The sequence below is a fragment of the Fundulus heteroclitus genome, chromosome 24 (genome assembly GCF_011125445.2).
Source record: "Fundulus heteroclitus isolate FHET01 chromosome 24, MU-UCD_Fhet_4.1, whole genome shotgun sequence".
Classification (NCBI taxonomy): domain Eukaryota; kingdom Metazoa; phylum Chordata; class Actinopteri; order Cyprinodontiformes; family Fundulidae; genus Fundulus; species Fundulus heteroclitus.
Window position 1 is genome coordinate 1,778,611 of NC_046384.1, and position 16,545 is coordinate 1,795,155.

Genomic DNA, 16,545 nt, shown 5'->3' on the forward strand with positions numbered 1-16,545 from the left:
CAGTTATTAAAGGACAGTTTGTCAGTAACCTATTAGGCAGAGCAGTGGCAATGCAAATGGGACTGGTCAAACGAGTCAATGCCATTTGTGGTGACTATTTGTTATTCAGTGACATGTTTGGGGAAATAGGACTACTGAACTGTGCAGCGGTTAAAATTGAGCTGACTGATGAGGCAATTCCATACAGTGTCAGCACACCACGCCGAGTCCCTTTTCCCCTTCTTCCAAAAGTGGAGAAAGAACTAAAGCGGATGCTGAATCTTGGGATCATTGAAGAGGTCTCTGAACCTACAGATTGGTGTGCCCCAATGGTGCCTGTGTGGTAATGCGCCATGTAGGCTTGGCCACTTAAGGGACGGGGTCCTTATTGGCTGCCTGCACTCGCGGTCGGGCCATAAAAGCAATGTCTTGGTTGCTGTTTCCCCTGTTCGACTTCTCGCGAGGGCTTGCCCCCCGGCATTCACTTCCGCGTTTGTCCGCAGCCCGCAACAGGTAAGGAGATCCCAACGTCTCCAGCCTAAACTGTAGAGCCGTCCGCTAATACTACTCTTTATGGTAGTACGGACCCGTGCAGAGACATGTGCGGACCGAGGAGCCACTCCACGTCTTAACGGTGAGGGATCGGGCCCGTGATTGGCTGTTAGAGTCGGTAGATGTTTAGTTGTGTATATATTCTGTCCCAGGCTGCGGTGATTGTTTCCCCTGCTTTTCTCTCTCTGCATGGTTTGCATGTTTTAGTGCCTTGAATGGTGAGTAGTGGCTGTTGCTGGTGCATGAACTTTTAAAATGTAATTCTAACGTTCCTCTATTTCTAACCTAGACGCTGCCGTTTTGTCCTGTCTGGGTGCATACGGGAACACTTGCGTGCTGATAGCGCGTCAGCTAGTGCCGTTGCCGTGGTTACGCGTGGCGCTGGACGGTACGGCGTAGTGCCGTATTGTGTCGGCTCTGGTCGGATCTCCTTGACCACCGTCGGTTGCTCTATTTATATAAAGACTGTTCACCCACCGTGAAGCCAAGGACTAATCACGTGGATACAGCGAGCTCTGATCGGGCGAGCGCTGTCCTTTTTTTTGTGGACATTTACAACACGTGATCTGTGACGGGTTACTGGGAATAAGTGCAATACATTTTATTCATTCTGTAAGTCCATGTGTCCTGAGATTTATTCTTATCATTTTTTGTCTGGTTTCAGGGGCTGAGAGCCCAACCTGGTGGCGGTGGTGGTCCCTCTGGTGGTGGTAGTTGACTTTGCAGTGCACTGTAAGTGGTGGTGTTTTTTTGTGTTTTGTGTAACCCCTCCTTGGTTGTCCACGTCCCAGAACGGCCTCAGTCCCCTGTTGGTGTGTGTTTTAGTCAAGTGTTTTATATTGAGAAGCAATCATTTTAACAAACTGCTGAAATAAAAGACTAATTATTTTTATTATTGGATTGTAAATTTCAATAAACAAGTGAACTGGATCAGTGTCTGTGGCCCTTCTTATGTATCCCGCACCTGTGTGCCTTAGGTTTAGAGTACTAAGTGTATTGCCCCTGCCACACCTGTTCCAAAACGGAACAAGGATGAAGTCAGGGTGTGTGTAGATCTAAAACGCTTGAACAAGGGGGTTAGGCGGGAACGCTACATTTTACCTACATTAGATGACATAACACCTAAACTGGCAGGAGACAAGATTTTCTCCACTCTGGATGCCTCTAGTGGGTTTTGGCAAATTCCATTAGACCCCAGCTGCCAAAGACTGACCACGTTCATCACCCCGATGGGCCGGTTTTGCTTCAAACGCTTACTGTTCGGGATCACATCAGCTCCTGAGATTTTCCAGCGACTGATGAGTAATCTACTCAAAAACCTGGAAGGAACTGTTGTTGTGATGGACGGTTTACGGATCTTCTAAGGAGCAACATGACCGCAGACTCGATGCGGTTCTGCAGACGATCAAGGCGTCCGGTCTTAAGTTGAATAGAGACAAGTGTCACTTTGGGAAAACTGAACTGCAGTTCTTTGGACACATCATTAGTGCTGATGGTGTAAAGCCTGATGTGAGCAAGGTGGATGCTATTGCTAAGATGCCTCGTCCGTCAAATGTGGAGCAGCTGAGACAGGTGCTCGGGCTGGTGAACTATGTCGGGAAATTCCTGCCAGGTCTGTCCACGGTGCTGCATCCACTGACAAACTTTCTCAGGAAAGAGACTGCATGGGTTTGGGATGAACCCCAGGAGCGAGCATTCAACAAAGCCAAAACAATGCTCATAGATGCGCTAGCTCTTTGCTACTACGACGCCAACAAACCGACAGTGGTCAGTGCCGATGCCAGCAGTTATGGCCTCGGGGCTGCTCTGTTACAGGACCATGAGGGGGAGTTGCGTCCAGTTGCATTTTGCTCACGCACGCTTACTGATGCGGAGAAGAGATATTCTCAGATCGAAAAGGAGTGTCTGGCGTCGGTCTGGGCCTGCGAACGTTTTGCTCGCTACATCCAAGGGATGGGCCATGTCCAGTTACAAACTGATCATAAGCCACTAGTGCCACTGATTAACTCTTATGATCTTGACAAAACGCCACTGAGATGCCAGAGACTGCTCATGCGTCTTATGAGGTTCAACGTCAACCCTGAACATGTTCCCGGCAAACAGCTTGTAGTCGCTGACACACTCTCCAGACATCCGTTGAAAGACAGTTATGTTCCGGAAACTGAAACACAAGTAAGGGCATATGTCAACACTGTTGTGGCTAGTAAGCCGATCAGGCCACCAAAGCTGGAGGAACTCCGCCAGACTACACGAGATGATGCTGAACTCCAAAAAGTAATCACATTCATCAGAAAAGGGTGGCCTCGTTATATGTCAGAGGGCTCACTAATGCATGGATACTATGCAGCCAGAAGCCACCTATCGGAGTTGGATGGGCTGGTCCTTTATCACGACCGTATTGTAGTTCCAACAGCACCGAGCTGGTGTTTTGGACCAACTACATGAAGGCCACCAGGGGCCTCACCAAGTGTCGTGAGCGTGCGAAGTTGATGGTGTGGTGGCCGAAGATTGGTGCCCAGATCACAAACAAAGTGAAGTTCTGTGACTTTTGCTGAGAGCACAAACCTACACAGAGACACGAACCACTGATGACAACTTCCCTGCCCGGTGGTCCATGGCAGAGAATTGGAGCTGACCTGTTTGTGTTTGAGGGTAAGACGTATCTTGTTGCTGTTGATTACTTTTCCAGAGACATTGAAATCGCTTCCCTCACCACCGCTTCCAGCACCCAGGTTATCAACAAGCTCAAACACATGTTTGTGAGATGGGGCATCCCGCTAGAACTCGTCAGCGACAATGGGACACAGTTTACATCTGCAGAGTTCCAGGAATTCAAGCAGAGGTATGGGTTCACTCACACAACCTCAAGCCCCCATTACCCGCAATCTAATGGAGCTGCAGAAATGGCTGTTCAGACTGCAAAGTACATCCTTAAACAACCTGACCCCTGTTTAGCTCTTATGAGTTACCGCTCCACACCAGTGGCGCCAACAGGTTGTAGTCCAGCGCAGCTTATGACTGGCCGACAGATCCGCACCACTCTTCCTGTCCTGGAGAAGACATTGATGCCAAGTGCAGTCAACCCAGACCTGGTTCACATGAAAGATGCCAAGGCTAAAGATTCTTACAGATTCTTCTACAACCGCAGATATCCGGCTCGCCCTCTTCCCGACCTTCTCCCTGGTCAAAATGTGAGAGTGAAACTTGATGGGGAAAATGGGTGGACAACACCTGCCAAAGTCATCAACAAGTCCATGGAGCCGAGATCCTACTTTGTAGAAATGGCCAACGGGACTGTGACCCGTCGCAACAGACGTCACCTTCAGGAGGCCCCTGGGACGGATATTCCTGTGGCACAACGTTTGGCTGACTCTGCGGCGCCACAGCAGGACTGCAGATCCCCAGCTACAGAGGTGGCCATACCATCTGAACAACCATCAAATCAGCCATCGGCGAGTCCTCCCACAAAATCCTCCTTCCCACCAACTAGCTCCTGTAACCTCTCAGCACTTGCAGTGGACACAGTTAACTAAGCTAACGAAGCAAACGAAGCTAACGAAGTAGCGGTCATAAGCAGCGCAGAGGTGGGAAAACTTTTGTTTACATCACATGACACAATCAGCCAATACATTTTTAGATGGGATGATTTATCGCTTTCTCATTGGAGAATGATGCTGCTGCCATAGACTACTGTGCATTTGAAAAAAAATAGCTATTGAATATTTTAATTTTATTTATATATATTATTTTACATGTTTGATCATCAAAAGTAGGTAGGGCCGCGGCCCTACTGGCCCTACCCGTTCCGCGGTCCATGAGTCACACCATCAGCTGATTGCCTTTGCAGGTACTCATCTATGTTAGGAGCATTGCATGGTGAGTTTTCAAGGCGATTTGAGGATCTCAGAACAATTGAGGATGAAATGCACATGGTTTCTTCTCCCTTTACCTGGATAATGTACCCAGTGATGTTCAGCTGGAACTCATTGACCTGCAGTCTGATGCAGTACTAGCAGCACACTCTAAGTCAGGATCTCTGCTTGATTTCTACTCTTCTCTCAAGGAGGGGAACTTTCCAAACATTAAGGAGACGTGCTCAGAAGATCTTGGTTCTCTTTGGCTCTACTTACATTTGTGAACAAACATTTTCGACGATAAAGTTTACAAAATCCAGGTACAAATCCTCTCTCACTGATGAGCATCTGTCAGCTGTGCTTCGCATCTCCACCTCAGACATTCAACCCGACTTTGATGCACTCGTTAAAGCCCAGGAGAGACTAGATTTCTCTCACTGAAAAAAAAGAACTTAGAAAATACCAAATAAGGTGGTTGGACTACAAAGAAATGTAAGCAAAAGCTTCTTTGGAAGCGTTTTTCTCAAAATCAGTTCAATAGGATGTATCTTGTTTGGAGTACAAAGACAATATTGTGGTGTCTTTAGTCTGTTAAGAACCACTTTCCAACAGTATTTGAAACTTCTTAAATGTGTTTTGGAGTGAATGTGACTGAAAATGTTCACTAATATGAGTCACAAATGGTATAAAATGTTCACATTTTGTTTATTATTGTTTTGGTTAATTTGACTGAATAACTTGCATTTTTGTGAGGCAACTTCGCTTTTCATTGCTTAATTTTAACATATACAATTATTAGCTTGTCAAAACAATGCTATTTACTGCTTTTTATAAAGAAATACAATTAATATTATGCAGGATTGAGTTCAGTCTTTTGGTCCGGCCCACATTTTCTGTCTCTCAGGTGGCTCCTTGGAAAAAATAATTGCCCACCCCTGATCTACACAAACATTAAAGTGAAGTCAGAAGCTTAAACTACAAGCTACTGTCTGCAGTGTCAGTAGATGTGTGACAGCACCTATGCTTTCCCGATTGGCAGCTTGAATTTTAAGATCACTGATTTAATAATACGGTAAAGTTACCCTTAAGGCACACAGGCCCGCTACATATGAGGCACGAGACAATCCCACTCAATCCAATCAGTTTATTTATTTCAATTTTCTAGTCCGAAATATATTAATTTAAAATCACTCACACATTAAAATGACATTTACGGCTCAAGCGAAGCTGGCAGTGGCCTACAAAGGAAACACAGCAAACAAAAGAAAAAGAAATCGTGCACCAAACCAAAGAAAGTACCACCACCAACACCACGGGCTGGACGTTCCTGTCAAAATAAAAGCGACATTCAAATTACATATATTTCACGGTTATACCGTTCAGTCCAGACGAATCAAGCCGCAGCAGTCCAAGTTAGGAGTCCATCCTGAGACTAACAGCCGCGCCACAGCAACAGCCGCCCAGAGCAGCGCTAGAAGGGTCAGGACGAGCTGGTCACAAACCAGCCCGAATCAGCCACACCGGACGAGGGTCAAAAGCCAGCTTACGCCGACCAGGACAGCGGGCACGAAGTCGACGACCTGGGCGACGGGTAGGCAGCCGTCAGCGGATAACCAGGTCCCAGGCGGACGGACCGTCAACCAGGAACAACAGAGTATGGGCGAGCAGCCGGTCATGGACAAACAGCAGCGTCTATCAAACATACATGTCAAAAATAGAATTTGGAAGCATACGTAATTTGAGCTTTCGCTTACCACTGAGCTTGATGAGTTATGCCTCTGGCAGGGAGAAGAAGCAGGCAGCGTGTACAAGTCACCACAAGGAAGGCTTGATCTGTGATTAGTGTTTAAGCGCATCAGTCGTATAGCGCCAGCAACAGTGAAGTCTGAACCGGAAGGACAACGTGTTGTCTACCAGGTGAGGGAGGACCCTTTATATGCAGACAGCGCCACAACCAATTAGAGTCAGGCACTTGTGTGGTGCGTTCAGAGCCCACAGGGCATACTGCCACAGATGGAAAGAAAACTGCACTAAACACTTTGTATGGCCGTTTATTTGCTTATACTGGCTTGTGTTCCTGTGCACCACCATCTTTGTTTGCATCACATAACTTAGCATCTGAGGTGTCAAATGAAATGTAAAGTTTGCCCTGAGATTTATGTAGAGCTATGTTGAATGTAACTCACATTTAGTCAGATGACTTATTTTGGCAGGCTGGCTTCCCATTTTGCCCCGACCCCTCCAGCTCCATTAGAATACCCTTATTGAGCCAGGACTCTTTAGCCAAAGTGGAAGTGTGTCAGCAGTTGCCATTATCAGTGCTGTCTGAATGGTGCAGTCAGTAGGGAAGGAGGATGGAAAAGTTGACTATGCTTCCTCTCGCAGGTAGTTTCTACTAGGAACCCCACAACGTCCCTTACCGGTGCTGAGGAGCCTTTAGATATCCCAGAATCCTTTCTGTGACATAATGTATGAAAGCACAGCTCCCTCACAGCAATCACTGAAAATGTTCAAAGAAAAGAGAACGCGCACTTTGTAGTTCATTTTCAGAAGGCTGTGGGCCTGGATTTGAGTTCATCCATATGTGTTTCCGTCACATGGAAGAATAAGAATTCCTTTATTGTCCCTCAGTGGGGAAATTTGGGTGTGACAGTGGCAAACACATGGACAGTTAAACACAATTTTTAGTAATGAGGAAAAAAAAGAAAGAGTAGAAGAAAAAAAGTAAACTGGTCTAATCTAAAGTAGTTCTAAAAAAACACCAAGAGTAGAAGATAAGGGTACAGACTGCTACTGTCAGCTGTAGTCCAGCATGGTAGCACTGAATCTGGTGTCAAAGTGTAGCATGTCCTGCGTATCATGTGACTTTAATGTTTGCACATATTCTGATGAAGCCCAGTTAACTAGAGCGCTGCCAAAATTACATCTCACAAGTCTATGAATGATCTTTAACCAGTTTATGGGTGTGTGCTCCACTTTTAATTCAATCCAATTCTATTTATATAGCACCAATTCACAACTCACATCATCTCGAGACTCTTTCCAAAGTTAAAGTCAATCAAATCAAACAGATCGGTCAAAAAGTTTCCTATCTAACCCAACAGCATTCACTCCTGATGAAAGAGCCTCTCTTTACTTCAGACATTAATTGTTTTGGTTCTGGACCCTAAAACAAAACTTGGGCATCATTCTCAGAGATTTATTCATGGTCCATAACTAAGACATCAAACAGATTAAATCAGAGGAATCCTCTTACTGCTCTGCAGACGCTCAGCCAGCTCCTCCTGCTTCATCCTCCTCAGAAAGTCCAGGGTGATCTTCACAACAGCCTCTCTGCTGCTCCTCCTCTGCTCTTCATCCTCCCCCTCCAACACCTCCTCATTCTCCCAATGACTCTCTGAGCATTCTGGGTAATCTGTACTCAGTACCTTCTGGATCTTCTTCAGCTCGTTCTTCACAAAAGTGACCATGTTGTCCTCCAGCAGCTGGAACAGAATAATATATGAATGAGACCATGGAGCCAAACATCAGGACCAGGTTGGACGGACATGGAGTCCTCTGGTCCACAAAGTCCAGCAGGGAGATGACTGAACAGAACCGATGGAAAACCAGCTGTTGTTCAGGTACAGACCATAAATATGGAGTCCAGCTGTGTCTGTTGCTGCTGGGGAGATGGACCCCTGGGGACATCTGAGGTCCACGGGTACACTCTGTGGAGGAACCAGAAAGAATTCATTCAGATTTTGTTCAACAACAGTCAGACAAAGATAAAGATCAATGTGGTGTCCTGCTCCAGAGGCCATGTGTCTTTTCCCCTCAGTGCCACCTGTCACCAGACATTCCTGTCCGTTCCTGCTTGTGACTCTGTTGTCCCATAGCATCACTCTCTGCTCCCAGAGATCCACCAGCAATCAGATCTGATTTCTGGGAGCTGCTGCACCTGGGAGGAGTGTTCCTGGCTCTCCCAGTGTGTTATCACCAGACTATTAATAACCATTTAGACTAGACAATCCAACATTCCTTGTTCTGATATGTTGTCTCAGTCCTGTTTCTCCTGCCTGCCTTTGTCCCTGTCAGATAATTCTGTTGGTTTATGATCTCTGGACACTGACCTCCTGCCTTGCCTATCGACCTAGCCTGCATGCCCCTGTCTGGATTCTCATGCCCATCAGTAAATAACCAAGCCTGGACCTCGAACCTGCCTCCTGTCTATGTCCCACCAAGATTCCTCTGCATGTTGTGTGGTATCTGTTACAGATTTTTTCGCCATGACCCCGGATTACTCTCTTGCTTAGTCCTTCTGGAAACCTCTGCCCTGTGGACTGACTACCTGTGCATGACCCACGAACTGTCTACGACTATCCTGCCTAGCAGAGTACCAGTTGTCATGGTTACCGTGTTAAAACATGGCTGATTTCTAAGGCCTCTAAATGCTCAGTTGATGATTATAAGAAATTTGAACAGAGGTTCATGTGGACTTTCCTAAACTCTTTTAAATTGTGTGAAAATTGACTTTGTATATCTAGGCAAAGGGGGCAGATAATATAAGATTCTTCTTCTTTCTGCTCCCTTTCCTTCAGGACTTCAACATGTTTGTTTTTATGTTTAATTGTTGTGTTTTAACACAAGGAATAATATTAAATGTAAAAAATAATAAATAAAATAAAAACAACTTTTTCCCTCTATTTTTCCATCCCTAACCTGAATTGTACTGAAGAAACATGACATCTAGACCAAGTCTGGGATCGAAAACTGCAGCTGCTCTGTTTCCATTACCAACAGGAAGCTGGAGATACATTATTCCACCAATAATTGATTATTAATGAAAATATTAGAGTGCAACAGTCTAGCGATAACTTTGCAAAGAGGATTCTTCATAAAACAAAGAACGCTCTGGACAACCCTAAGCATTCCTTTAATCAGACTTCCTGAACAGAACAAGTCATTTAAATGGTTTATATAAAAACATCCAGTTCTATAAAAACTGGTGAAAACCAAAAACAAATTAATTAATAAAACAATCCACTGGAGTCTGAACTGGGAACATATTTATTTTCTCATGGATTTTTTTTTTTTTTAAAATGGTTCTGGATTATAAATGTAGTTCAGGTGAGCTCCACACATCACACCAACTCAATGTGTGGAGCTCAGCTGAGCTACATCAATCTGACTGGAGTCAGGTTACCTGAATTATAGCTTCAGCTAAAATCACCCTGAGCCCCGCAGGACCAATAGATGAACTATAGACACTTAGAAACACCTCCCACCATGCCCTCAACGTACTGGAGACTGAATTTGATGAAAAGCTTCCAGCTAAAACAAACAGTTTGATAAGTAGGACTAGAGATTAGCATAAATGTGGAACTGAAGCATTTCAGCCTGAGTCAGTTCCCTTTTATACAGTTAAAACATTTAGACAGAACTCACCTCTCTGCAGCTGAAGGTTGGTCTGATTTAAAATCATGAACAATACCCTTTGACCAGTCGCTCTTTAGGGACACACAACTGGGTTCAGGTTCTGGTTTGAGGGTCTGTTGGATCCTGTAGGAAAAACAATGAATTACAACTAAGTATGATAATATATTTAATGTAGGGCTGTCAGTTTTAATGTGTTATTAATGCGTTAACTTTGTTAGACCTTAACTCTAATTTTTTTTAATGCATGTTAATCCGTTCCCTAATGTTTTTTTCCTTGCATTGCTCTCCAGACTGTGTTGTTTTTTCTTTTACCCTCGCCGCTTTCCATCTTTCCAAGAATGCTAGAGACTGTAACAAAACAGACCCGCGCTCACTATTGCAAAGTCCGCTTATTTCATGTTACTTTGGGCTTCTTTTTTTTAAAGTCGCTTGTAAATTTCATGATTAACTTTATAAAGGTCAACTGACTCAGGTTGAATTGCTTCAGTTCCACATGTTTGCATGTTTTGTTTCTGAAAGTAAAGTCACTTGGGGCTCTAAAATAAGTGGCGATAAACAGCAGTTATAGAGACCTGCTTATGCTACAGACACTGACTATAACCAGATGAAATATTCCTCTGCCTCATTACGCGCTGGAGCGCATCCTTCTCCAGACTGACAGGAGCTGAGGGAGCAAATGCAAATATGCGAAGAACTTGTTGTTTTTGGTGTGAAAGCTCAGAATTAGATGTGTGTGTGTGTGTGTGTGTGTGTGTGTGTGTGTGTGTGTGTGTGTGTGTGTGTGTGTGTGTGTGTGTGTGTGTGTGTGTGTGTGTGAGAGAGAAAAAATAAACACTAAAACTTGTGACTTTATTGAAATGTAAAATTAGTATTGATTTATGCGCTAAATAGTATAACAATGCTGTGTTTTAGTTCATTATGGTTACGTGTTTGTTATAAGTTGCATTGTGACCCTTATTGTTATGCGCAATGTGTTATTGGTTTTCCCTGTCTGACGCTGGTAACTCCTGCTTACTTGTGATAGGCCTGTCATGTCATGTGGCCGGGGGATTGGGAGCGGCAGTACCAGGATCAGGAAGTAGGGGGGGGGGGGGGGGGGGGGGAATTAATTTGGTTAGAGGCGTGAGTTGCAGTCTCAGGAATAGCAGCTAATAAACCCTGACTACAGCTACAGTGTAGGCATCATTACAAGACCATCTCTATTTGTGTTTAAGAGGCGAAAAAATATATCGGCAAGAAAGCAGGTATTTATTTACACATTTGTTTACACATTGTGTAAACATCAGGGCGTTATGATTAGTGATTTAACCATTATTGACCAGAGTTTAACATTTTATGGCACCAGGATGTTTTCATCCCAATTCTGAAAAGTGCTTAAAATATAAAAAAAAAATTCTTTTTTGTACAATCACGTTTTTTATTAGTGTCATTTATTGCAAAATTGCATATTAAAATGTCCAAATAGGCTTTTACACTTTCAGAAATAAAAGGATAAATATGTGATTAATTTGCGCTTAATCCTAAATTAACTATTGAAATTATGTGATTAATCACGACTAAAATTTTTAATCGTTTGACAGCCCTAATTTAAAGTTAACACTGAAGCCTAGAACTTTAAAGTCTGACATTGGTTCTGGTTGAAAGTAGATCCAAATATTCATCAAACCTTATATTAATGACTGATTAATAATTAATAAAGGATGGTGGGTTGGGTTGCCAGCAGGAATTGAACCATAATCAGAATTTTGATCTAAATCAGTGTTTGAGTATTTTTATCTTCTTTCCTCCATCGGATCTGAGTCAGAACTGCTGATGGAGAAACATGTTCATTGATCTTCTTGTTATTTGTTTTATTTGTGTGTGTGTGTGTGTGTGTGTGTGTGTGTGTGTGTGTGTGTGTGTGTGTGTGTGTGTGTGTGTATGTGTATATATATATATATATATATATATATATATATATATATATATATATATATATATATATATATATATATAAATTCATCTGACGTGTTACTTTTTACTGGAGTACAGGGTTCAACTTTGGATTCAAGTTCATTTTCCTCTCTGTGGTAGAATCAGGAACAGTTAGCATGTATGACAACATCAGCCACCTGTGTCCTTTCTTTGATGGCACAGTTGTTGGCTCAGGGAAACAACACAGAATCCAGAGACAAAAACTTCTCCTTTTGGGTTGGTGGTGTTAGTGTGGAGCTCTGACACACTGCTTAACATGTGAACACGGATGTGTGTGTAAGAGTTGTGTTCTCATTAATATGTTGCAGAGAAATTAGTTTAAACTCATTAGTTTGAACTTTTAGAAACACTCACCTGTTGGCAGGTGAAGGTTGGTCTGATTGAAAATCAACTTCAAGCTCCATTGAATCACCTTTATTTAAGTATTTTGGATCACATTTAGGTGCAGGTGCAGGTTCTGGTTCTGGTTCTGGTGTTTTCCTGTGAACAAAGATGGATTGGTGATGTGAGTGCTGAGCTCTAACATGGAGAAGAGTCCTGGACAGTTAGAGAAGGTGATCTGACCTCTGAGCTTTAGTCTGGTTCTCATGTTCTCCATGATGAGGGGTTTCAGGTGGAGGGAGTCTGTCCTCGCTGTCCTCACACTGATCCATGATGCTCAGTTCCCTTCAGCTGACACACCTGGAGCTGCAGCCCAGAACAAACATGAGACACCAGAATGAAAATACAAAATGGTTCATCAACAAACAGAAACTAAAGGGGGATTTTATAGGTTTGAAGTGATTCCGGTTTGACTGTAATAGATCTAACAAACTGCAGATCCAGATCAGTCAGATTGGTTCCTGCTGGAGCTAAACAATAAATTCAGTTCAAACACTGAAGCAGAACAAACCCTGTACATCTGGACCTGCTGTATTTCTCAACCATCAAACTACACAGATGGATTATATGTTCCATTAAAGCTTCTTGCAGTTTAATAACATGACAAATGAAACATTTTAACAACCATTGATGCCGTCTTATTTTAAAATGATTCATAGGAAGCAGCTGTTCTGCTGACTTTAAAGCTAAAAATGAAAGTTATCAGCGTCTGATAATCTGTAGTCCTTCATATACAGTAAAACTTAAACTTTGTTCTGAAATAAGAGGTGAACACATTTAGCAGAAACACTGTTAGATTATTAAGGTCCAAATCTAGTTTAACTATAAAAAAGTCAACTTACGGTTCCTTTAGACAAGACAGAGAACAGCAGCAGAAGAAAAAGAGGACATCTCAGAACTGCATGCAAATAGTTTCCTGGTAGAGCTTCACCTGAAATGGAGGCTGGAAGAGGAGGAGGGGCAGAACCTGTTTACCTGCAGTCAGATTTCCACCTGAGATGGAGGCTGGGGTAGGTAGGAGGAGTTAAGGGGAGGGACAGTAACCATGACAACAGTCAAAGTGCTTTCAGTTTGGACAAAGAGGGAAAGTTTCTGACTTTAATTTCTTGCAACTTACCAACATAAAACAGATGACTGCCAAGCAGCAGGAGGAGGAATTCAACAATCAACTTTCACCATCAGGAGAAATATATTGTTTTTTAGAAAGAAAAAATGCTTGAAACCTTTTAAAATAACATCATAATCTGTTTTTATCAGAATAAAAATTTGTATTCATGAAATTCTTTTATGCCAAACTGGCCTGTTTCATTCTCAAACATCCATCACTTTATGCAGAATGGGTTTTCTTGCAACGTTTCACCTTTTTAAAATTATATCAATTTTTGACATGTCATGTCTGGCTGTGTAGATAAACATTCATTATAATGTATTATATTCATCTTTAAATATTTATAAGATGTGTTTTATCATAAGCGCACTTGCAGTGCCTGTGAAATCATAGAAAGTGAGGTTTTTTTTTTTTACGTTTTTAGGTGTTGGTTTTTTCCCAAAACCAACACCTAACATAACATCCAATAACACCCAGGATGTCCCATGATGTTTCTGGGCATTTGGGTCCTGCAGATAACGTACCGCGTGCAAATAAACATAATTCAGATGCAAATCAGCTTCCTCGGAATCTGCACAAGATTAACCACCAGCAGGTATCTCTTTCACAGTAAATATCAAGAACATTTATCCTAAAATGACTCCAGTAACGTTTTTGTTGGGGTTACAGAAATACTGTTTATTGACAATTTGCATGATGGAAATGGGGATTTCTTGGACAAAGCTCCATGTGTTACCAGCCTTTCTAGTTGCAGCAACAGAGGCATTCTCATAAGAACCCAACAGGGGATTTGTTCTGAGAAGATCATTTCGTTTATATTTCTGCTGCCTGATCTCTAAGCATTCATCAAAGTGGTTATATATAATTTGTCATGTAATGGAGATAAGTTCCATTACATCAGGAAAAGAGATTATTAAGTTACAGACCAAGCAGTTGAATTGTTTTATTTTTATTGTATTTTTGTTCAGACATTTAGATATAGCTTCTTGAGAGGCAGGGAACTGGCCGTCCATTCTGTGTAAAGGAAATGTAGATATTAATGTCAATTTATGTTTCCTTAAAATTCTGGTTGTATAATTTCTTGCGTCATCGATACATTTGTTTAATTGTAAGCACTCAGCTCTTCCTGGTTTGGTTCCTTAGCAGGGTGTGGCAGCAAAAAGGAAAATGAGCTGCAGGTGCTGCTGAAAAGCTCTTAGAACAAACCATTTGGAAGGAAGATAGAGCTTTAAGGAATTATATTTAATTTGAAGTATTCTTTTGATTGAATTTAGATTTGTTTAGTTAAAATGATTTATATTTATGTAAACATTTATTAGATTTAATGTATTGTGTTAGTTTTGTGTACATATTGTTTATTTCTTATTTTGTGATCATCCCCTCTATTGGCTCCTTCCAGAAAGACTTTCAGGGTGCACTGCTATAAAAGGCAGACATTATTGTTCATCAGGATGGTGGTGGTCCAAGTTATTAGATAAAGACACCTCAAATATAATTTATTGTCCTGCCTTTACGTTTAACTTTGAGCCAATGCTGCCCAAATGCTGACATGCCATTTTTTTCATATTCTTTACAGATAAAAATAACTTTCTTCTTTTGTTGTTCAGTTAACAAACAAGCACCAACAATGAAAGAACAAAGGAATCACAGATTCAGAGTCAAATGTATTGTTTGATAGGATTGAACATACAGTATTTGCACATTTCATTAAAAAAAACACTATGGCATAAAAAACTAAATACACGTCTATGATTTAAGTTTATTACCACTGATAATGTAAGTGGTCATGAATGATCCCAAATGTCTTTGTCATGGTTTTGACGTGTCTAACCCACATGCAGAATATACTCAAGAGGCGCGGAGCAGTTTCAGATATTTATTTTAAAGCAGGGGAGCACGAGCCGATCTCAGGCGATTTACGCTTCTCGCAGCCAGGGACAGAAAGTACAGCCGGACTCGGGCGGTCTGCGGACAAAGGAGAAAGTTAGATCAGCTCACGGAGCAACGGGAACGGTGTTACTTTGTTTCCGCTTACCGCCGAGCGCCGCGATCTAGCCGGGGGGAGTGGAGCGGAGAGACGGACCCGATCAGCGACCCTCCTAGGTGGCAGATGGTGGTGGAGAGACAGGCGGGCGGTCAGGAGGGATCCGTGCGGGGCCCGAGCAGCAGGTGGATGGATGGGTGGCTTGAGAAAAGCTGGAGTAACCAGAGCGGTTTCGTAGGTGTCCACGGATTGACTCGTTGGAGCCGAATGGGCACCGGAGACAGAGTTCGCGGAGGAGCGAGGAACACTCGGGAAGAAGGGGTGACCTGAGACGAAGGAAATATTTGTTAAAGCTCTGAAAAGGACCGTTGTCATGCAACAAGGGCCTCTTAAGCATACCAATACTTGGTTACACTCTGGCATCGTCCAGCAGTCCAAGTGCTGTCTTTATAGTGCAGCTCCGCGCTGCTGAACGAGCCGCAGGTGTGTACCACGCCCACCTGTCAACTCCAGCCACCTGTGGGGAAAGCAGATCATGCGGGGCCGGCAGAAAACTGCACGACGCTTCCCGCAGGGTCCTGACAGTCTTTCATGGTTCAGTCTTGAATAATGTCACGAAAATAAGCACACAGTTGTAATGTTCCCATAGAGAGCATAACATGTAGGATGTGTTCTGCTGTTACTTTGCACAAAATTGTTGCTGATGTTAGATGACAGTCTAGGAGAAGAAAGGAGACCTGACACAGGCAGAGCAGGTTCCTCCCGGCAAGGCGTCTTTTCTTTACGTCTGGTAACAACAGACTGCACAATCTTGTCAGCATGTTCTGCAAGACAGCAATAAAAACAATAATTTGGAACATTTTGTAAAGGTTTCAGATTGTCTTGGCAGAGTTTTAGAGGCGATTTACAGACTTTTCAACAATTGAGCCGATTACCAGATACACGTGTTTCCCTTTTTCTACACGTATTGATGTGGGAAACATTGTGTCAAAATTAGTCTCTCTTCTTCATCTGGACATTTCTGGTGCTGAAACCGAGATTCTTGATCGCAAAATGACATTGAAATCCAACCCAGAGCAGCACCTGGCAGGAAAGGAGCATTCTGGAGCCTGCTGTCGGAGGAAAATAATCTGTTAAGATTACAGGCCTGTCTCATCCATCAGGTTCAAAGATTTGGTAGCAAGGGAAGAAACAATTATCAGAGACCAAACACTTCTAACATATTTTTCAATTTGGAATTCCAAATAGGGAGACAGCACTTACAAACTTTATCAGCGACCCCACGTAGCCTATTT

General features: G+C 42.9%; 1 protein-coding gene across 1 annotated transcript in view; it reads right to left on the reverse strand.

The window, feature by feature from the left end:
* Positions 1–16,545, reverse strand: part of LOC118557839 (NACHT, LRR and PYD domains-containing protein 3-like) — a 53,324-nt gene that overhangs the window by 15,706 nt on the left and 21,073 nt on the right. The window contains exons 2-5 of the mRNA XM_036128285.1: positions 12,342–12,464; positions 9,813–9,926; positions 8,017–8,095; positions 7,645–7,870 (exon numbers count right to left, since the gene is read on the reverse strand). Coding sequence (XP_035984178.1) covers positions 7,645–7,870; positions 8,017–8,095; positions 9,813–9,926; positions 12,342–12,430 — 508 coding nt within the window. The 5' untranslated portion in view covers positions 12,431–12,464. The remainder of the gene's footprint in view (positions 1–7,644; positions 7,871–8,016; positions 8,096–9,812; positions 9,927–12,341; positions 12,465–16,545) is intronic.